This window comes from Scyliorhinus canicula, chromosome 18 (assembly GCF_902713615.1).
Source record: "Scyliorhinus canicula chromosome 18, sScyCan1.1, whole genome shotgun sequence".
NCBI lineage: Eukaryota > Metazoa > Chordata > Chondrichthyes > Carcharhiniformes > Scyliorhinidae > Scyliorhinus > Scyliorhinus canicula.
In genome coordinates this window covers 52,905-75,307 of record NC_052163.1, presented here as the reverse complement: position 1 = coordinate 75,307, position 22,403 = coordinate 52,905, and the positions used below count along the sequence as shown (strand labels likewise).

The 22,403-nt window shown below is 46.8% G+C and overlaps 1 protein-coding gene across 1 annotated transcript in view; it reads left to right on the top strand.

The window, feature by feature from the left end:
* The window catches only part of LOC119953524 ((E3-independent) E2 ubiquitin-conjugating enzyme UBE2O-like), a 197,595-nt gene that overhangs the window by 154,337 nt on the left and 20,855 nt on the right, over positions 1 to 22,403 (top strand). Inside the window, exon 13 of the mRNA XM_038777892.1 lies at positions 3,392 to 3,523. Coding sequence (XP_038633820.1) covers positions 3,392 to 3,523 — 132 coding nt within the window. The remainder of the gene's footprint in view (positions 1 to 3,391; positions 3,524 to 22,403) is intronic.

Below are 22,403 nucleotides of genomic sequence, written 5' to 3'. Positions count from 1 at the left end.
CTTTGAGGAGGTGACCAAGCATGTGGATGAAGGTAAAGCAGTGGATGTAGTGTACATGGATTTTAGTAAGGCATTTGATAAGGTTCCCCATGGTAGGCTTATGCAGAAAGTAAGGAGGCATGGGATAGTGGGAAATTTGGCCAGTTGGATAACGAACTGGCTAACCGATAGAAGACAGAGTGGTGGTGGATGGCAAATATTCAGCCTGGGATCAGTTCTGGGTCCTCTGCTGTTTGTGATTTTCATTAACGACTTGGGTGAGGGAGTTGAAGGGTGGGTCAGTAAATTTGCAGATGATACGAAGATTGGTGGAGTTGTGGATAGTGAGGAGGGCTGTTGTCGGCTTCAAAGAGACATAGATAGGATGCAGAGCTGGGCTGAGAAGTGGCAGATGGAGTGTAACCCTGACAAGCGTGAGGTTGTCCATTTTGGAAGGACAAATATGAATGTGGAATACAGGGTTAACGGTAGGGTTCTTGGCAATGTGGACGAGCAGAGAGATCTTGGGGTCTATGTTCATAGATCTTTGAAAGTTGCCACTCAAGTGGATAGAGCTGTGAAGAAGGCCTATGGTGTGCTAGCGTTCGTTAGCAGAGGGATGATGCATCTGTACAAAACCTTGGTCAGGCCAGATTTGGAGTACTGTGTGCAGTGGTCACCTCATTTTAGGAAGGATGTGGAAGCTTTGGAAAGGGTGCAAAGGAGATTTACCAGGATGTTGCCTGGAATGGAGAGTAGGTCTTACGAGGAAAGGTTGAGGGTGCTAGGCCTTTTCTCATTAGAACGGAGAAGGATGAGGGGCGACTTGATAGAGGTTTGTAAGATGATCAGGGGAATAGATAGAGAAGACAGTCAGAGACTTTTTCCCTGGGTGGAACAAACCATTACAAGGGGACATAAATTTAAGGTAAATGGTGGAAGATATAGGGGGGATGTCAGAGGTAGGTTCTTTACCCAGAGAGTAGTGATGGAATGCACTGCCTGTGGAAGTAGTTGAGTCGGAAACGTTAGGGACCTTCAAGCGGCTATTGGATAGGTACATGGATTAGGGTAGAATAATGGAGTGTAGATTAATTTCTTCTTAAAGGCAGCACGGTAGCATTGTGGATAGCACAATTGCTTCACAGCTCCAAGGTCCCAACTTCGATTTCGACTTGGGTCACTGTCTGTGTGGAGTCTGCACATCCTCCCCGTGTATGCGTGGGTTTCCTCCGGGTGCTCTGATTTCCTCCCACAGCCCAAAGATGTGCAGGTTGGGTGGATTGGTCATGATAAATTGCCCTTAAGTGTCCAAAATTCTATGATTAACCTAGGACAAAAGTTCGGCACAACATCGTGGGCCGAAGGGCCTGTTCTGTGCTGTATTTCTCTATCTCTATCTCAACCATCTTCAATCAGAAGTGCCGAGTGGAAGACCCAGTGATAGAAGGGGTCGTTAACAGTGATATCAAAGTGTATTTTCACTGCAATAACCTGCATCTTAAAACTTCAAGGAATATGGGGATAGTGCAGCAAAATGGTGTTGAAGTAAAAGATTAGCCATTGACTGTTGGAGCAGGCTGGAAGGGCTGATTGGTCGACTCTTATTTCTGAAGTCCTCATGCTCAGTTTGGGTTCCGCCAGGGCTACACAGCTCCTGACCTCATTGCAGCCTTGTTCCAAACATGGACAAAAGAGCTGAACCTGAGATGAGGAGAGAATGACCGTCCTTGACATCAAGGCAACATTTGACTGAGTATGGCAGCAAAACTGAATCGGAGAAAATGCTTCACTGGTTGGGTTCGTACTTGGCACAACGGAAAATGGTTGTAGTTGTTGAGCATTCATCCCAATCCCAGGGCATTGCTTCAGGAGTTCCTCAGTGACCTTCTCTCCATCATCAGGCTAGAAGTGGGAATGTTTGCTGTTGACTGTGCAATGATCACCATGCACAACTCCTCAATTACTGGAGCAGTCTGTGTCCGTATGTAGAATGATCTAGAATGATATTCAGGCTTGGGCTGATAGGTGGAAAGTGACATTGTGTCACAAGTGCCAGACAATTACCAATTCCAACTGGAGAGAATCTAACCATCTCCCCATGACATTCAATGGCATTAATGTCACTGAATCAGTATCTGGGGGAATTATCATTGACTACAAACTGAACTGGACCAGCCATTCAAATACTGTGATTACACTGTGGCGAGTAACTCGCCCGAAACCTGTCCACTATCTATAAGGCACAAGTTGGGGAGTGTGAGGGAATACTCTCCACTTGCCTGGATGAGTGTAGCTTCAAAAACAGCCAAGCTGGCACCATCCAGGACAAAGCAACCCACTTGATTGGCATCCCATCCATCACCTTCAATGTCCACTCCCTCCACCACTGACTACGTGCAGCCATGTGCACCATCTACAAGATGCACTGCAGAAACTTGCCAGGGCTCCTTCAACAGCATCTTCCAAACCTGCGACCTGTACCACATAGAAGGGCAAGAGGAGCAGATGCATGGGAGCACCACCACCTGGAAGTTCCCCTCCAAGCCTTCCTTCACTGTCGCTGGGTCAAAATTCTGGAATTGCCTTCCTAACAGCACTTGGGTGTACAACACATGGCCTCCAGCAGTTTAAGAATGCGGCTCACCACTACAAGGACAATTAGGGATGGGCAATAAATACTAGTCTAGCCAGCGAAATCTGCGTTTCATGAACAAATTAAAACAAAAAAATAATAGATTTAATCTCTCCCTCTAATAAAATATAATGTATTCCCAATTAGAGCATTGATTGAGTAAAAAGCTATTTACATTGCTCCGTCAAACACTCTGCTTATTTACTACACCTTTTGCCACTTGGGCTGGTTTAGCACAGTGGACTAAATGGCTGGCTTGTAATATAGAACAAGGCCAGCAGCGTGGTTTCAATTCCCGTACCGGCCTCCCTGAACAGGCGCCGGATTGTGGCAACCAGGGGCTTTTCACAGTAACTTTATTGAAGCCGACTTTTGACAAATTATTATTATTGTCCAGTTTCTCTCTATACTAAGGTATAAAGGAAGTCGGTTTAATATTCAAGGCAAGATTGCAGACAGATTGATTCATTATTCACTGCAAATTGGTCCGGTATTCTGAGGCTGTAAATTGATGTATCAATTGAACTAAACGGTAATGCTGGGAACTGGACATAACACCATCCTGTAAAAGACCAACCATGTGCCAGAACATGCAGAGTAGCATCTGTCAGGAGCATCCCTCCTCCTGGCTGTGATTGGCAGTACAGTAACATCCGGAGGATGCTTCATGCTGGTAACAGGCGGATGAGCAATCTGGGAGAGGCACTTACTGAAACTGGGGCGGGGAAAGGGTACTTAAGTTCAATTTGCTCAAACAAATTTTGTTTGAAACTGCAGATGCTGGGACATGAGGAGGATATTAGTGTTTATGACATTGCTGATCATCCAGATTTTCACTTTCGCATCACTGATATTGTGATCCGCATTGGAAATGTGGAAGAAGGACGAATCATGCTGAAGGATAATGAGGTAAAGTAAAAATGATATACTAGTCTCCAATGACAGCATGTGTTTGGGTGAGACCAATTGATACTGTACAATGTTTTTTTTAATTGGGTTCCTATTTTCAAAATACTGGTGAGTTCAAATCTTGCAAGGTAGCCAACCCACAAACTGGGTAGATGGTATTTGTTTTAGAGTCCTTTGTATAGAAAATATTCCAATTGTAATGAGAAAAGGGTGTCAGTTAGGGCGATGCCACATAAGTTTTAACATTCGAGCATTAACTATTCTATTTGTTTACAACTTGCATAAATGACTTGGATGAAGAGATGGGTTAAATGGTTGCCAGATTTGCTGGTGAAGTAAAGATGGTTAGGAAAGTAAGTTGTTAAGAGGACATGAGGCTACTAAAAGATCTGGAAAATGGAGTATTGTGGGAAAATGTGTCCATTGCGGCAGGCAGAATAAACAAGAAGTATATAACAAAAGAGCTGAATGTCAGAGGTGAGGTGAGAGTGACTGCCCTTGACATCAAGGAGCCCTAGCTAAACTGGAGTCAGTCAGAATCAGGGGGAAACCCTCTGCTGTTTAGAGTCAAACCTGGCACAAAGGAAGATGGTTGTGGTTGTTGAAGGTCAATCGTCTCAGCTCCAGGACTTCACTGCAGGAGTTCCTGTATCCTCTGGAGTGGCGACTTTGGAACTCCCTTCCTGAAAAGGTGGTGGAAACAGAGTCTTTTAATTTTTTTAAGACAGCTATGGATAGATTCTTTGAAAGCAAGGGGTTGATAGGTTATGGGGGTATATGGGCTGCAGATTTGAGGTTATCAGATTAGCCATGATCTTATTAAATGGCTCGAGGGGCCAAATGGCCTACTATTCCTTGTTCATGTCTTTGTATGAGTGTCAGATTATATTGCCTATCCCTAATTGCCTTTCAGAAAGTGGGGTCAGCTGCATCCTTGAGCGTCTGTAGTCCATGCGTTGTAGGTACACTGTCCAGTTTTCTTATCGGCCAAATCAGGGAATTATTGATGGAAGCAATGGGGTGCAATAAACCATTAATTACTTTGGCCACCTCCCCCTTAGCTTGCTTAGGGAAACCGTACTGTCTTTGGGGTTTTGGATAGGGGCCTTCCAAAATTACTTCCCCTGTCACCTGGCCACAGTCATGTTTGTGGCTTGTGTATGCTTTGCTATTATTCCCTGGGTCTTTGGTCATATCGGCGGGTTTAATCCATAACTCCACGATGGTGGAGATTCTGTCTACATAGTTCCCTGTGGCTACCGCTATCGGTGCTTCATTTGTTTGGGCCATTAATCAAATGAGAGATTGCACCTTTACATGAGGCCAGACCCCAGGATGTGTTCTGCTTCAGGGTGGATGTTGATAAGGATGGCAGGGTGGTAGCGCACAATGTCTCCCAACCTGAATTTTAATGGGTCCGTCTCTGACCCTTCCTGCCTGTGGCCTGTGAAGCCACTTAACATGACCTATTTCTGGGTACGCCATGTGTTACCCAGGTCACGGGATGAATTGAGGATAGTGCAGCATCCTCCTGTGTCCCACAGGAACTCCAGGGGGGTGGGGGTGGCCTCCTACCTCGCCTTGTTCCAGGGGTCTCTTACACTATCCCACTTTCCATTACATACCCAATTCGGTGAGGCCTGGCAATGTCATGCGCTTGGTTCGGTGTCCAGTTGGGGATACAGGCAGAATGGGTTTCCTGGTTCATCTATGGGGGGTTATCGTGGCCTGTCGGTCAGGTGTCTCCTTGGTATGGGTCAGGGCCTTTGGTCCAGCTATCATGGATGTATTTGCGGCTGTTGGCGGGGTGCCCTAAGCTTTCTAACAAAGTGACCTGTCTGGCTGCAATTGCAGCACCGCCTCTGCGTAGGTGAATATACTGAGTCTGCTCTGGGCTGGTCTTTGTTTCTGGGATTAGAAGGTGACTGAACAGGTAGACGAAATGAAATGAAAATCGCTTATTGTCACGAGTAGGCTTCAATGAAGTTACTGTGAAAAGCCCCTAGTCGCCACATTCCGGCGCCTGTCCGGGGAGGCTGGTACGGGAATCGAACCGTGCTGCTGGCCTGCTTGGTCTGCTTTAAAAGCCAGCGATTTAGCTCAGTGAGCTAAACCAGCCCCTACGAGGGTAGAGCAGTTGATGTGGTGTATATGGATTTCAGTAAAGCGTTTGATAAGGTTCCCCACGGTCATCTATTGCAGAAAATACGGAGGCTGGGGATTGAGGGTGATTTAGAGATGTGGATCAGACATTGGCTAGTTGAAAGAAGACAGAGAGTGGTAGTTGATGGCAAATGTTCAGAATGGAGTTCAGTTACGAGTGGCGTACCACAAGGATCTGTTCTGGGGCCGTTGCTGTTTGTCATTTTTATAAATGACCTAGAGGAGGGCGCAGAAGGTTGGGTGAGTAAATTTGCAGACGACACTAAAGTCGGTGGAGTTGTAGACAGTGTGGAAGGATGTTGCAGGTTACAGAGCGACATAGATAAGCTGCAGAGCTGGGCTGAGAGGTGGCAAATGGAGTTTAATGTAGAGAAGTGTGAGGTGATTCACTTTGGAAAGAATAACAGGAATGCGGAATATTTGGCTAATGGTAAGATTCTTAGCAGTGTGGATGAGCAGAGGGATCTCGGTGTCCATGTACATAGATCCCTGAAAGTTGCCACCCAGGTTGATAGGGTTGTGAAGAAGGCCTATGGTGTGTTGGCCTTTATTGGTAGAGGGATTGAGTTCCGGAGCCATGAGGTCATGTTGCAGCTGTGCAAAACTCTAGTACGGCCGCATTTGGAGTATTGCGTACAGTTCTGGTCGCCTCATTATAGGAAGGACGTGGAAGCTTTGGAACGGGTGCAGAGGAGATTTACCAGGATGTTGCCTGGTATGGAGGGAAAATCTTATGAGGAAAGGCTGATGGACTTGAGGTTGTTTTCGTTAGAGAGAAGAAGGTTAAGAGGTGACTTAATAGAGGCATACAAAATGATCAGAGGGTTAGATAGGGTGGACAGTGAGAGCCTTCTCCCGCGGATGGAGGTGGCTAGCACGAGGGGACATAGCCTTAAATTGAGGGGTAATAGATATAGGACAGACGTCAGAGGTAGGTTTTTTACGCAAAGAGTGGTGAGGCCGTGGAATGCCCTACCTGCAACAGTAGTGAACTCGCCAACATTGAGGGCATTTAAAAGTTTATTGGATAAGCATATGGATGATAATGGTATAGTGTAGGTTAGATGGCCTTTAGTTTTTGACTTCCCATGTCGGTGCAACATCGTGGGCCGAAGGGCCTGTACTGCACTGTATCGTTCTATGTTCTATGATTGGGAGGAGAGTATTGAGGTGGGTTCCCTCTCTAATTATGTCCCCTATTCGTATTCCCCCCTCGTTCCACCATGCCGGGATGTGGGTTCATTTTCTCGGCCTTTGTGGGTTTGGTATTGTTGACTCCCTCTCCAGGCGCGGGTCATTCTCCTGATCACCCATGCCACATGGTGAGTGTTATCGGCCGGGTCAAAATTCTCTCATGCCTTCCGACTCCCTTCGGTGGCATGTGAGAGGAGCATTTCGATCTACGTGGATCGATGGTGCTCAACCAATTAGGCTCGGTTAACCGCCATGACTTATGTCCACAGGCAACTGGCCTCTGCTGTCGACTGTTCCCCTTTCCTCTGTCTACACTTAATTAGGCCGTTCACTGGATCCCCCCTATCATATCCACGGCGGTTAATACTGCGGTTTCATTTCTTCTAGCGCCCCTCTGGCTACATTTTGGGGATCGGGCAGGACAGAGCGTATTTGATCTGAGTTTGATCTTTTCCCCATCAGCTAACCCATTTAAGACCCATAAGACGTAGGAGCAGAATTAGGCCACTCGGCCCATCTAGTCTGCTCTGCCATTCATTCATTGCTGATATTTTTCTCATCCGCATTCTCCTGCCTTCTCCCCATAACCCCTGATTCCCTTATTAATCAAGAGCCTCTCTATCTCTGTCTTAAAGACACTCAGTGAATTGGCCTCCACAGCCTTCTGCGGCAAAGAGTTCCACAGATTCACCACCTTCTGGCTGAAGAAATTCCTCCTCATCTCTGTTTTAAAGGATCGTCCCTTTAGTCTGAGTTTGCGTCCTCTGCTTCTGGTTTTTTCTATAAGTGGAAACACCCTCTCCCCATCTACTCCATCCAAGCCTTGCAGTATCTTGTAGTTTTCAATAAAATCCCCCCCTCATCCTTCTAAACTACAATGAGTACAGACCCAGAATCCTCAACTGTTCCTTATACGACAAGCTCTTTAGTCCAAGAATCATTCTTGTGAACCTCCTCTTTCCAAGGCCAGTACAATCTTCCTTGAATACGGGGCCCAAAACTGCTCACAATACTCCAAATGGGGTCTGACCAGAGCCTTATACAGCCTCAGAAGTACATCCCTGCTCCTGTATTCTAGCCCTCTCGACATGAATGCTAACATTGCATTTGCCTACCTAACTGTCGACTGAACTTGCAAGTTAACCTCAAGAAAATCTTGTACAAGGACTCCCAAGTGTCTTTTATGCTTCTAATTTCCTAAGCATTTCCCCATTTAGAAAATAGTCTATGCCTCCATTCTTGCACTTGGCCTGAAACTGGCTTGTATGCAATTGACTGGCCTGGTTCCTTTCCTCTCTCATTCCCACTAGAGTTTTCAGTTTTTCTATGCGCAGTGTAGCATCATCTAATTCTTGTTTGATTTTAAAAATCTCTGCCTTTCTTCCACGGAGCTGCTCTAAACAACTAGCGATCACATTCACCTGACAAAGTGACGAAGTGACAAAGTTAATTGATGAGGGAAGGGCTGTAGATGTCATATACATGGACTTTAGTAAGGCGTTTGATAAAGTTTCCCATGGCAGGTTGATGGAAAAAGTGAAGTCGTATGGGGTTCAGGGTGTACTAGCTAGATGGATAAAGAACTGGCTGGGCAACAGGAGACAGAGAGTAGTGGTGGAAGGGAGTGTCTCAAAATGGAGAAGGGTGACTAGTGGTGTTCCACAGGGATCCGAGCTCGGACCATGTTGTTTGTGATCTGCATAAATGACCTGGAGGAAGGTATAGGTGGTCTGATTAGCAAGTTTGCAGATGATACGGGCAGCAGAGTAGCATGGTGGTTAGCATAAATGCTTCACAGCTCCAGGGTCCCAGGTTCGATTCCCGGCTGGGTCACTGTCTGTGTGGAGTCTGCACGTCCTCCCCCTGTGTGCGTAGGTTTCCTCCGGGTGCTCCGGTTTCCTCCCACAGTCCAAAGATGTGCGGGTTAGGTGGATTGGCCATGCTAAATTGCCCGTAGTGTCCTAATAAAAGTAAGGTTAAGGGGGGGGTTGTTGGGTTACGGGTATAGGGTGGATACGTGGGTTTGAGTAGGGTGATCATGGCTCGGCACAACATTGAGGGCCGAAGGGCCTGTTCTGTGCTGTACTGTTCTATGTCTATGTATACTAAGATTGGTGGAGTTGAAGATAGCGAGGCGGACTGTCAGAGAATACAACAAAATATAGATAGATTAGAGAGTTGGGCAGAGAAATGGCAGATGGAGTTCAATCCAGGCAAATGCGGGTGATGCATTTTGGAAGATCAAATTCAAGAGCGGACTATATGGTCAATGGAAGGGTCTTGGGGAAAATTGATGTGCAGAGAGATATGGGAGTTCAGGTCCATTGTACCCTGAAGGTGGCAACGCAGGTTGATAGAGTGGTCAAGAAGGCATACAGCATGCTTGCCTTCATCGGACGGGGTATTGAGTACAAAAGTTGGCAGGTCATGTTACAGTTGTATAGGACTTTGGTTCGTCCACATTTGGAATACTGCGTGCAGTTCTGGTCGCCACATTACCAGAAAGATGTGGATGCCTTGGAGAGGGTGCAGAGGAGGTTCACCAGGATGTTGCCTGGTATGGAGGGTGCTAGCTATGAAGAAAGGTTGAGTGGATTAGGATTGTTTTCGTTGGAAAGACGGAGGTTGAGGGGGGACCTGATTGAGGTCTACAAAATTATGAGAGGTATGGACAGGGTGTACAGCAACAAGCTTTTCCCAAGAGTGGGGGTGTCAGTTACAAGGGGTCACGATTTCAAGGTGAGAGGGGGAAGGTTTAAGGGAGATGTGCGTGGAAAGTTTTTTACGCAGAGGGTGGTGGGTGCCTGGAATGTTTTACCAGCGGAGGTGGTAGAGGCGGGCACGATAGCATCATTTAAGATGCATCTAGACAGGTATATGAACGGGCGGGGAACAGAGGGAAGTAGACCTTGGAAAATAGAAGACAGGTTTAGATAAAGGATCTGGATCGGCGCAGGCTGGGAGGGCCGAAGGGCCTGTTCCTGTGCTGTAATTTTCTTTGTTCTTTGTACTTATAGAACGATAGAGCGCAGTACAGGCCCTTCGGCCCTCAATGTTGCACCGACATGGAAAAAAAACTAAAGGCCATCTAACCTACACTATGCCCTTATCATCCATATGCTTATCCAATAAACTTTTAAATGCCCTCAATGTTGGCGAGTTCACTACTGTTGCAGGTAGGGCATTCCACGGCCTCACCACTCTTTGCGTAAATAACCCACCTCTGACCTCTGTCCTATATCTATTACCCCTCAATTTAAGGCTATGTCCCCTCGTGCTAGCCACCTCCATCCGCGGGAGAAGGCTCTCGCTGTCCACCCTATCTAACCCTCTGATCATTTTGTATGCCTCTATTAGGTCACCTCTTAACCTTCTTCTCTCTAACGAAAACAACCTCAAGTCCATTAGCCTTTCCTCATAAGATTTTCCCTCCATACCAGGCAACATCCTGGTAAATCTCCTCTGCACCCGTTCCAAAGCTTCCACGTCCTTCCTACAATGAGGTGACCAGAACTGTACGCAATACTCCAAATGCGGCCGTACTAGAGTTTTGTACAACTGCAACATGACCTCATGGCTCCGGAACTCAATCCCTCTACCAATAAAGGCCATCACACCATAGGCCTTCTTCACAACCCTATCAACCTGGGTGGCAACTTTCAGGGATCTATGTACATGGACACCGAGATCCCTCTGCTCATCCACACTACCAAGAATTTTACCACTAGCCAAATATTCCGCATTCCTGTTATTCTTTCCAAAGTGAATCACCTCACACTTCTCCACATTAAACTCCATTTGCCACCTCTCAGCCCAGCTCTGCAGCTTATCTATGTCCCTCTGTAACCTGCAACATCCTTCCGCACTGTCTACAACTCCACCGACTTTAGTGTCGTCTGCAAATTTACTTACCCATCCTTCTGCGCCCTCCTCTAGGTCATTTATAAAAATGACAAACAGCAACGGCCCCAGAACAGATCCTTGTGGTACGCCACTCGTAACTGAACTCCATTCTGAACATTTCCCACCAACCACCACTCTCTGTCTTCTTTCAACTAGCCAATTTCTGATCCACATCTCTAAATCACCCTCAATCCCCAGCCTCCGTATTTTCTGCAATAGCCGACCGTGGGGAACCTTATCAAACGCTTTACTGAAATCCATATACACCACATCAACTGCTTTACCCTCGTCCACCTGTTCAGTCACCTTCTCAAAGAACTCGATAAGGTTTGTGAGGCATGACCTACCCTTCACAAAACCATGCTGACTATCCCTAATCATATTATTCCTATCTAGATGATTATAAATCGTATCTTTTATAATCCTCTCCAAGACTTTACCCACCACAGATGTTAGGCTCACCGGCCTATAGTTACCGGGGTTATCTCTACTCCCCTTCTTGAACAAAGGGACCACATTTGCTATCCTCCAGTCCTCTGGCACTATTCCTGTAGCCAATGATGACCTAAAAATCAAAGCCAAAGGCTCAGCAATCTCTTCCCTGGCTTCCCAGAGAATCCTCGGATAAATCCCATCAGGCCCCGGGGACTTATCTATTTTCACCTTGTCCAGAATTGCCAACACTTCTTCCCTACGCGCCTCAATGCCATCTATTCTAATAGCCTGGGTCTCAGCATTCTCCTCCACAATATTATCTTTTTCCTGAGTGAATACTGACGAAAAGTATTCATTTAGTATCTCGCTTATCTCCTCAGCCTCCACACACAACTTCCCACCACTGTCCTTGACTGGCCCTACTCTTACCCTAGTCATTCTTTTATTCCTGACATACCTATAGAAAGCTTTTGGGTTTTCCTTGATCCTACCTGCCAAAGACTTCTCATGTCCCCTCCTTGCTCGTCTTAGCTCTCTCTTTAGATCCTTCCTCGCTTCCCTGTAACTATCAGGGGCCCCAACTGAGACTTCACGCCTCATCTTCACATAGGCCTCCTTTTTCCTCTTAACAAGAGATTCCACTTCTTTGGTAAACCACGGTTCCCTCGCTCTACCCTTTCCTCCCTGTCTGACTGGTACGTACTGATCAAGAACACTCAATAGCTGTTCCTTGAACAAGCTCCACATATCCAGTGTGCCCAACCCTTGCAGCCTACTTCTCCAACCTACACATCCTAAGTGATGTCTAATGGCATCATAATTGCCCTTCCCCCAGCTCTAGCTCTTGCCCTGCGGGGTATTCTTATCCCTTTCCATCACTAATGTAAAGGTCACCGAATTGTGGTCACTGTCTCCAAAGTGTTCACCTACCTCCAGATCTAACACCTGGCCTGGTTCATTACCCAAAACCAAATCCAAAGTGGCCTCACCTCTTGTTGGCCTGTCAACATATTGTGTCAGAAAACCCTCCTGCACACATTGTACAAAGAACGACCCATCCAATGTACTCGAACTATATCTTTTCCAGTCAATATTAGGAAAGTTAAAGTCTCCCATAACAACTACCCTGTTACTTTCGCTCTTTTCCAGAATCATCTTCGCCATCCTTTCCTCTACATCTCTAGAACTATTAGGTGGCCTATAGAAAACTCCCAGCAGTGTGACCTCTCCTTTCCTGTTTCTAACCTCAGCCCATACTACCTCGGAAGAAGAGTCCCCATCTAGCATCCTTTCTGCCACCGTAATACTGTCCTTGACTAGCAGCGCCACACCTCCCCCTCTTTTGCCCCCTTCTCTGACCTTACTAAAGCACCTAAACCCCGGAACCTGCAACAACCATTCCTGTCCCTGCTCTATCCATGTCTCTGAAATGGCCACATCAAAGTCCCAGGTACCAACCCATGCTGCCAGTTCCCCTACCTTATTTCGTATACTCCTGGCATTGAAATAGACACATTTCAAACCACCGACCTGAACACTGCCGCCCTCCTACAAAGTCAAATCTGTGCTCCTGACCTCTCTACTCTCAATCTCTCGCACCCCAAAACTACAATCCAGGTTCCCATGCCCCTGCTGAATTAGTTTGGAATCCCGTCCAACCACCTCTTTATGGGTGTGGTTCCAACAAACTTTGCCCTTGGATCCCAGATCCGACATCGGCTATCCCATTTGGGAGACTTCTCATTTAAATAACTTCTACGGGTTTCCTCCCATTCAGCACAGCTGGCAATGTCTAATTCCCTCACTAGAGTTTGTCACGGGTGTGTGTGAATCAGCCGGGGTAGGAGTCTGGTTTGCACTGAATTCCCTTCCACAGAGTTTACCCAATTCCCTTGACTATCCTATGTGGCCCAATTTACTGGTCGGATACCTACATTCTTGTCCACCCATTTGAATCCTGTCCGTCACGTGGGGCGACTACCCTCTTAATTCAGGCTCAGGCTGAGTGTTAGAGAATACAAGGTTGGTGGGTTTGAATTCGGAGCAACAAGGTCGCTCCTTATCGAAGACTGCCCAGAGGGATGCCACTGTTGTCTGTAAAATTCTCAGACACTTGACCAGTTTATTACTCGAACCTTTTACCAGGTGTTTTTCTTTGCGAGATGAACAAAGGACAAAGTTAAGGGAAGGTTAATAGGGTGGTGAAAAAGACATATGGTACACTTGACTTTCTCAATCGTTGCATAGATTATAAAAGCAAGGAAGTTTAGTGTATTTGAACTTAACCAAGTTTGATTTCTCATCAGGCCTACCTGTGGTTCTACCTGTGATTTGATTTAAAATGTCCAATTCTTAATTTAAAGTCTTCAATTTTATTGGGCCAAATACCATTGGGAAGCTGCTGTCAAAGGAGATTCTGCAGGTGGTAAACACAGCTGCCATTTTACATCAGTGGTGGGGAAAGTAGACATTTAAGCTCGTGGGTTGGTTGTTAAATAAACAGGTTGCTTTGTTTCGGGTGATGGTCAATTTCTTGAGTGTTGTTCAGAGGCACTCCAGCCAGTTGGAGGGTGTTCCATCCCACTGCTAAAGTGGGCCTTGCAGAATCTCACAGTTGTTATAGTGCAGAAAGAGGCCTTTTGGCCCATCATGTGTATGCATCGGTGATCCAAATGAGCAATTTGCCTCGTTCCATTCCCTCGCCCTCCATTCCCTCGCCCTCCACTCCCTCGCCCTCCACTCCCTCGCCCTCCATTCCCTCGCCCTCCACTCCCTCGCCCTCCACTCCCTCGCCCCCCCATTCCCTCGCCCCCCCCATTCCCTCGCCCCCCCCCATTCCCTCGCCCCCCCATTCCCTCGCCCCCCCATTCCCTCGCCCCCCCATTCCCTCGCCCCCCCCATTCCCTCGCCCCCCCCATCCCCTCGCCCCCCCCATTCCCTCGCCCCCCCCATTCCCTCGCCCCCCCCATTCCCTCGCCCCCCCCATTCCCTCGCCCCCCCATGCCCTCGCCCCCCCCATTCCCTCGCCCCCCCCCAGTCCCTCCAGCCCCCCCCATTCCCTCGCCCCCCCCCATTCCCTCGCCCCCCCCCATTCCCTCGCCCCCCCCCATTCCCTCCCCCCCCCCCATTCCCTCGCCCTCCAGCATATCCTACCTGAAAACTGTCTAATTCCCTTCTGAATGCTTCAATTGAATTTGCCTCCACCACATCTCGGGCTGTGCATTCCTAACTGCCTGCTGCATGAAAGTTTCTCCTCATATCACCTTGTTGTTTCTTTTACCAATTATTTGAAATCTGTGCCCTCTCATGCTCCATCCTTTCATGAATGGGAACAGTTTCTCCATATCCAGCAAAAAAATCTAGTTGACCTCATCCTCACCAATCTACCTGTTGCACCTTCATCTATCCATGACTTTATTAGAATGCAGTCCTTGTGGAAATGAAGTTCCGATGGCCTTCACAGTGATACTACCACTGTGCTAAATTGTGAGGATACAGAATAGACCTGAAAATTGGGCATCCATGAAGCAACTGTGGACCATCAGCAGCAGAAATGTATTCAACAATAAACCATAACCTCATGCTTTGTCACTCACTTCCTCTGCCAGTACTATCAAGCTGGAGGATTAAAACTGGTTCAATGAGGTGTGTAGGAGAGCATGCCATGAGCATCATCAAGACTACTGAAAATGATGGTGCCAACCTGATAAAGCTCCTACATAGGACTTGCTTAATAGCTGAACCTCAGAAGCAGTATGCTGTAGACAGAGCTAAGCGAGCTCACAACTAACAAACAAGATGAAAGCTGTATAGACCTTACACATCCAGTAGTGAATGGTGGACAATTAAACGCTGGTGGAGATTGTCAGCTAGAAGTGCGGAATGGATGATACCTCTTGGACTTCTCCAGAGAACCCCACCTTAGAGATGGCATTTTTAAACCAATTCAATTCACTCTCAAAAAAGAGCTGAACTTACTGGACACAGGCTGTGGCCCCTGACAAAAACCAGAATGTAGTACTGAAGTTCTCCAGAGCTAGTCATGCTCTTGAGCCAAATTGTTCCAGTGCAGCCCTACAGCGCAAAAGGCAGCCATTTGTCCCCTTGAGTCTGCACCAACCCTGGGAAAGAGCAGCCTACTTAAACCCACATCTCCACCCTATCCCCGAAACCCCACTTAACCTTTTTTTTGGATAGTAAAGGCAATTTAGCATGGCCAGTCAACCTAACCTGCACATCTTTGGGAGGAAACCGGAGCACCCGGAGGAAATCCACACACACACGGGGAGAACGTGCAGACTCAGCACAGACAGTGACCCACCTGGGACCCTGGAGCTGTGAAGCAACAGTGCTAACCATTGTGCTACCGTGCCACCTGTAAATGTGGAAGATACCCAGGCAGCACAGATCCAACCTGGTCAATTGCTGTCCCATCAATCTACTCTTAATCACAGCAAAATGATGGAAGGTGTTGACTGATATTCAGCAGCACTTGCTCAGCAATAACCCGTTCATCAATTCTCAGTTTTGGTTCTGCCGGAGCTCCTGATCTCATTGCCGTTTTAGTTCAAGTAAAGGCAAAAGTGCTGAATCGCACTTGAGGTGAGAATGGTTACCTTGACATCAAGGCAGCATTTGACCAAATGTGGCATTTGGGAATCCCAGTAAAATTGAAGTTAATATAAATTTGGGGAAACTCGACTGGTTGGAACCCCACCTAGCACAAAGCTTCTGGTTGTTGTGAGGTCAAATCAATTCTGTTGCAAGATGTCCGTGCAGGAGTTCTGCAGGGTAGTGTCCCAGGCACAGCCATCATCAGCTGCTTGATCAATAACCTTCCCTCTATGGGAAGGGGTACTATTTACTGTGTTATGTTTGCTATCAAATTTTTTTTTTTGCTAAAAAATTACAAATGCCTTAATAAAATGTTTTTCAAATAAGAGAAGTCTTACAACACCAGGTTAAAGTCCGACAGGTTTGTTTCAAACACGAGCTTTCGGAGCACAGCTCCTTCCTCAAGTGAAGAAGGAGCAGTGCTCTGAAAGCTAGTGATTTGAAACAAACCTGTTGGACTTTAACCTGTTGTAAGACTTCTTACTGTGCTCACCCCAGTCCAATGCCGGCATCTCCACATCATTTCAAAAAAGAAATAACCTTCCCTCCATAATAAGATCAGAAATGTGGATGTTTGCCAATGGTTGCACATTGTTCAGTGTCTTTTGCAACCCCTCAAATATAAAGCATTCCTTGTCCACGTACAGCAAGACCTGGATGTCATTCTGGCTTGGGATGATAAGTGGTGACACTTGAACAAGTGTCACACCTTGACCATCCCTAACGAAAGGGAACCGAACCAACTTCCCTTGACATTCAATGACATTACCATTGCTGTACCCCCACATAATACCCTGGGGGGGTCAGCATGTACCAAAAACTTAATTGCATCACTCACCCTTGTGACTACAAGAACAGATCAGAGGCTGTTAATTCGCCACAGGGTGGTGGGTGCCTGGAACTCGCTGCCGGAGGCGGTGGTGGAAGCAGGGACGATAGTGACATTTAAGGGGCATCTTGACAAATACATGAATAGGATGGGAATAGAGGGATACGGACCCCGGAAGTGTAGAAGATTTTGGTTTAGACGGGCAGCATGGTTGGCACAGGCTTGGAGGGCCGAAGGGCCTGTTCCTGTGCTGTACTTTTCTTTGTTCTTTGTTCACCATATACCTAAAAGACAAAAGTCAGTATGAAGGAATACTTTCCACTTTTGCCTGGGTGAGTGCAGTTCTAATAACACCCAAAGTTCAACACCTTCATGTGCAAAGCAACCACTGGATAGACATCCCTTCTACCAGCTTGACACACATTCTCTGTACCAACAATGTGCCAACAGTGTGTACCATGTGTAAGATGCATTGAAGGAACTCAACAAGGTGTCTTTAAGAGCAACTTCCAAACCCACGATTTATAACATAGAACATTACAGCGCAGTACAGGCCCTTCGGCCCTCGATGTTGCGCCGACCTGTGAAACTAATCTATAGCCCATCTACACTATTCCCTTATCATCCATATGTTTATCTAATGACCATTTAAATGCCCTTAATGTTGGCGAGTCCACTACTGTTGCAGACAGGGCATTCCACGCCCTTACTACTCTCTGAGTAAAGAACCTACCTCTGACATCTATCCTATATCTATCTCCCCTCAATTTAAAGCTATGTCCCCTTGTGCTAGCCATCACCATCCGAGGGAAAAAGGCTCTCACTGTCCACCCATCTAATCCTCTGATCATCTTGTATGCCTCAATTAAGTCACATCTTAACCTTCTCTCTAACGAAAACAACCTCAAGTCCATCAGCCTTTCCTCACAAGATTTTCCCTCCATACCAGGCAACATCCTGGTAAATCTCCTCTGCGCCCTTTCCAATGCTTCCACATCCTTCCTATAATGCGGCGACCAGAACTGCACGCAATACTCCAAATGCGGCCGCACCAGAGTTTTGTACAGCTGCAACATGACCTCATGGCTCCGAAACTCGATCCCTCTACCAATAAAAGCTAACACACTGTACGCCTTCTTAACAAACCTATCGGGTGGAATTGTGAGACTAGCTAAGATGAAAAAGGAAGTATACATAAGATCTAGGCGACTTAAAACTGATGAAGCTTTGGAGGAATATCGGGAAAGTAGGACAAATCTCAAACGCGCAATAAGGAGGGCTAAAAGGGGTCATGAAATATCTTTGGCTAACAGGGTTAAGGAAAATCCCAAAGCCTTTTATTCGGATATAACGAGCAAGAGGGTAACTAGAGAAAGGATTGGCCCACTCAAAGATAAAGAGGGAATATATGCGTGGAGTCAGAGGAAATGGGTGAGATTCTTAATGAGTACTTTGCATCGGTATTCACCAAGGAGAGGGAGATGACGGATGTTAAGGTTAGGGATGGATGTTTAAATACTCTAGGTCAAGTCGGCATAAGGAAGGGGGAGGTTTTGGGTATTCTAAAAGGCATTAAGGTGGACAAGTCCCCAGGACTGGGTGGGATCTATCCCAGGTTACTAAGGGAAGCGAGGGACGGAATAGCGGGGGCCTTAACAGATATCTTTGCAGCATCCTTGAGCACGGGTGAGGTCCCGGAGGACTGGAGAATTGCTAATGTTGTCCCTTTGTTTAAGAAGGGGAGCAGGAATAATCCAGGGAATTAGAGACCTGTAAGCTTGACGTCAGTGGTAGGCAAGCTGTTGGAGAAGATACTGAGGGATAGGATCTATTCACATTTGGAAGAAAATAGACTTATCAGTGATAGGCAGCATGGTTTTGTGCAGGGAAGGTCATGTCTTACAAACCTAATAGAATTCTTTGAGGAAGTGACAAAGTTAATTGATGAGGGAAGGGCTGTGGATGTTATATACATGGACTTCAGTAAGGCGTTTGATAAAGTTTCCCATGGCAGGTTGATTGAAAAAGTGAAGTCGTATGGGGTTCAGGGTGTACTACCTAGATAGATAAAGAAGTGGCTGGGCAACAGCAGACAGGGAGTAGTGGTGGAAGGGAGTGTCTCAAAATGGAGAAGGGTGACTAGTGGTGTTCCACAGGGATCAGTGCTCGGACCACTGATGTTTGTGATATACATAAATGATCTGGACGAAGGTATAGGTTGTCTGATTAGCAAGTTTGCAGATGATACTAAGATTGGTGGAGTTGCAGATAGCGAGGAGGACTGTCAGAGAATACAGCAAAATATAGATAGATTGGAGAGTTGGGCAGAGAAATGGCAGATGGAGTTGAATCCAGGCAAATGTGAGGTGATGCATTTTGGAAGATCCAATTCAAGAGCGGACTATATGGTCAATGGAAGAGTCCTGGGGAAAATTGATGTGCAGAGAGATCTGGGAGTTCAGGTCCATTGTACCCTGAAGGTGGCAACGCAGGTTGATAGAGTGGTCAAGAAGGCATACAGCATGCTTGCCTTCATCGGATGGGCTATTGAGTACGAGAGTCGGCAGGTCATGTTACAGTTGTATAGGACTTTGGTTAGGCCACATTTGGAATACTGCGTGCAGTTCTGGTTGCCTCATTACCAGAAGGATGTGGATGCTTTAGAGAGGGTGCAGAGGAAGTTCACCAGGATGTTGCCTGGTATGGAAGGTGCTAGCTATGAAGAAAGGTTGAGTAGATTAGGATTGTTTTCATTGGAAAGACGGAGGTTGAGGGGGGACCTGATTGAGGTCTACACAATTATGAGAGGTATGGACAGGGTGGGTCGCAACAAGCTTTTTCCAAGAGTGGGGGTGTCAATTACAAGGGGTCACGATTTCAAGGTGAGAGGGGGAAAGTTTAAGGGAAATGTGCGTGGAAAATTTTTTACACAGAGGGTGGTGGGTGACTGGAACGCTTTGCCAGCGGACATGGTAGAGGTGGGCACGATAACATCATTTAAAATGCATCTAGACAGATATATGAACGGGCGGGGAACAGAGGGAAGTTAATCCTGGGAAAATAGGCGACCGGATTAGGTAAAGGATCTGGATTGGCGCAGGCTGGGAGGCCCGAAGGGACTGTTCCTGTGCTGGAATTTTCTTTGTTCTATCAACCTGGGTGGCAACCATCAGGGATCTATGTACATGGACACCGAGATCTCTCAGCTCATCCACACTGCCAGGAATCTTACCATTAGCCCAGTACTCTGTCTTCCTGTTACTCCTTCCAAAATGAATCACCTCACACTTTTCTGCATTAAACTCCATTTGCCACCTCTCAGCCCAGCTCTGCAGCTTATCTATGTCCCTCTGTAACCTGCAACGTCCTTCTGCACTGTTCACAACCCCACCGACTTTAGTGTCATCTGAAAATTTACTCACCCATCCTTCTACGCCCTCCTCCAGGTCATTTATAAAAATGACAAACAGCAGTGGCCCCAAAACAGATCCTTGTGGTACACCACTAGTAACTGAACTCCAGACTGAACATTTCCCATCAACCACCACCCTCTGTCTTCTTACAGCGAGCCAATTTCTGATCCAAACTGCTAAATCGTCCTGAATCCCATGCTTCCGTATTTTCTGCAATAGTCTACCGTGGGGAACCTTATCAAACGCTTTACTGAAATCCATATACACCACATCAACTGCTTTACCCTCGTCCACCTGTTTGGTCACCTTCTCAAAGAACTCTTAGGTTTGTGAGGCACGACATACCCTTCACAAAACCGTGTTGACTGTCCCTAATCAAATTATTCCTTTCTAGATGATTATAAATCCTATCTCTTATAAACCTTTTGAAGACTTTGCCACAACAGAAGTAAGGCTCACTGGTCTATAGTTACCGGGGTTATCTCTACTCCCCTTCTTGAACAAGTGGACAACATTTGCTATGCTCCAGTATTCTGGCACAATTCCTGTGGACAATGATGACATAAAGATCAAAGCCAAAGGCTCAGCAATCTCCTCCCTAGTTTCCCAGAGAATCCTAGGATAAATTCCATCCGGCCCAGGAGACTTATCTATTTTTTTCACACTTTCCAGAATTGCTAACACCTCCTTATGAACCTCAAGCCCTTCTAGTCTAGTAGCCTGTATCTCAGTATTCTCCTCGACAACATTGTCTTTTTCCTGCGTAAATACTGACGCAAAATATTCATTTAGCGCCTCTCCTATCTCCTCAGACTCCACGCACAACTTCCCACTACTGTCCTTGACTGGCCCTACTCTTGCCCTTGTCATTCTTCTATTCCTGACATACCGATAGAAAGTTATCCTTGATCCTACCTGCCAAAGACTTCTCATGTCCGCTCCTGGCTCTTCTTAGCTCTCTCTTTAGGTCCTTCCTAGCTATCTTGTAACAGGGCAGCAGGGTAGCATGGTGGTTAGCATAAATGCGTCACAGCTCCAGGGTCCCAGGTTCGATTCCCGGCTGGGTCACTGTCTGTGTGGAGTCTGCACGTCCTCCCCCTGTGTGCGTGGGTTTCCTCCGGGTGCTCCGGTTTCCTCCCACAGTCCAAAGATGTGCGGGTTAGGTGGATTGGCCATGCTAAATTGCCCGTAATGTCCTAATAAAAGTAAGGTTAAGGGGGGGGGGTTGTTGGGTTACGGGTATAGTGTGGATACGTGGGTTTGAGTAGGGTGATCATGGCTCGGCACAACATTGAGGGCCGAAGGGCCTGTTCTGTGCTGTACTGTTCTATGTTCTATATGTTCTTGAGCGCCCTAACTGAACCTTCCCGTCTCATCTTTACATAAACCTCCTCCTTCCTCTTGACAAGTGATTCAACTATAGTAAACCACGGTTCCCTTGCTCGACCACTTCCTCCCTGCCTGACAGGTACATACTTATCAAGGACACGCAGTAGCTGTTCCTTGAACGAGCTCCACAGTTCAATTGTGCCCATCCCCTGCAGTTTCCTTCCCCATCCTATACATCCTAAGTCTTGCCTCATCGCATCATAATTGCCATTCCCCCAGCTATAACTCTCGGTATATACCTATCCCTTTCCATCGCTAAAGTAAACAGAACTGAATTGTGGTCACTATCACCAAAGTGCTCACCTACCTCCAAATCTAGCACCTGTCCTGGTTCATTACCCAGTACCAAATCTAATGTGGCCTTGCCTCTTGCTGGCCTATCTACTTATTGTGTCAGGAAACCCTCCTGCACACATTGGACAAAAAAGGGACCCATCGAAAGTTCTCGAACTATAGCGTTTCCAGTCAATATTTGAAAGTTAAAGTCCCCCATTACAACTACCCTGTTACTTTCGCTCATATCCAGAATCATTTTTGCAATCCTTTCCTCTATGTCTCTGGAACTTTTCGGAGGTCTATAGAAAACTCCCAACAGGGTGACCTCTCCTTTCCTGTTTCTAACCTCAGCCCGTACTACCTCAGTAGACGATCCTCATCAAACGTCCTTTCTGCCACTGCAATACTGGTTTGACTAACTTTGCCACCCCTCCCCCTCTTTTACCACCTTCCCTGAGCTTACTGAAATATCTAAACCCAGGCACCTGCAACAACCATTCCTGTCCCTGCTTTAGCTGTGTCTCCGAAATGGCCACAACATCGATGTCCCAGGTACCAACCCATGCTGCAAGTTCACCCACCTTATTCCGGATGCTCCTGGCGTTGAAGTAGACACACTTTAAACCACTTTCCTGCCTGCCGGTACACTCCTGCAACTTTGAAA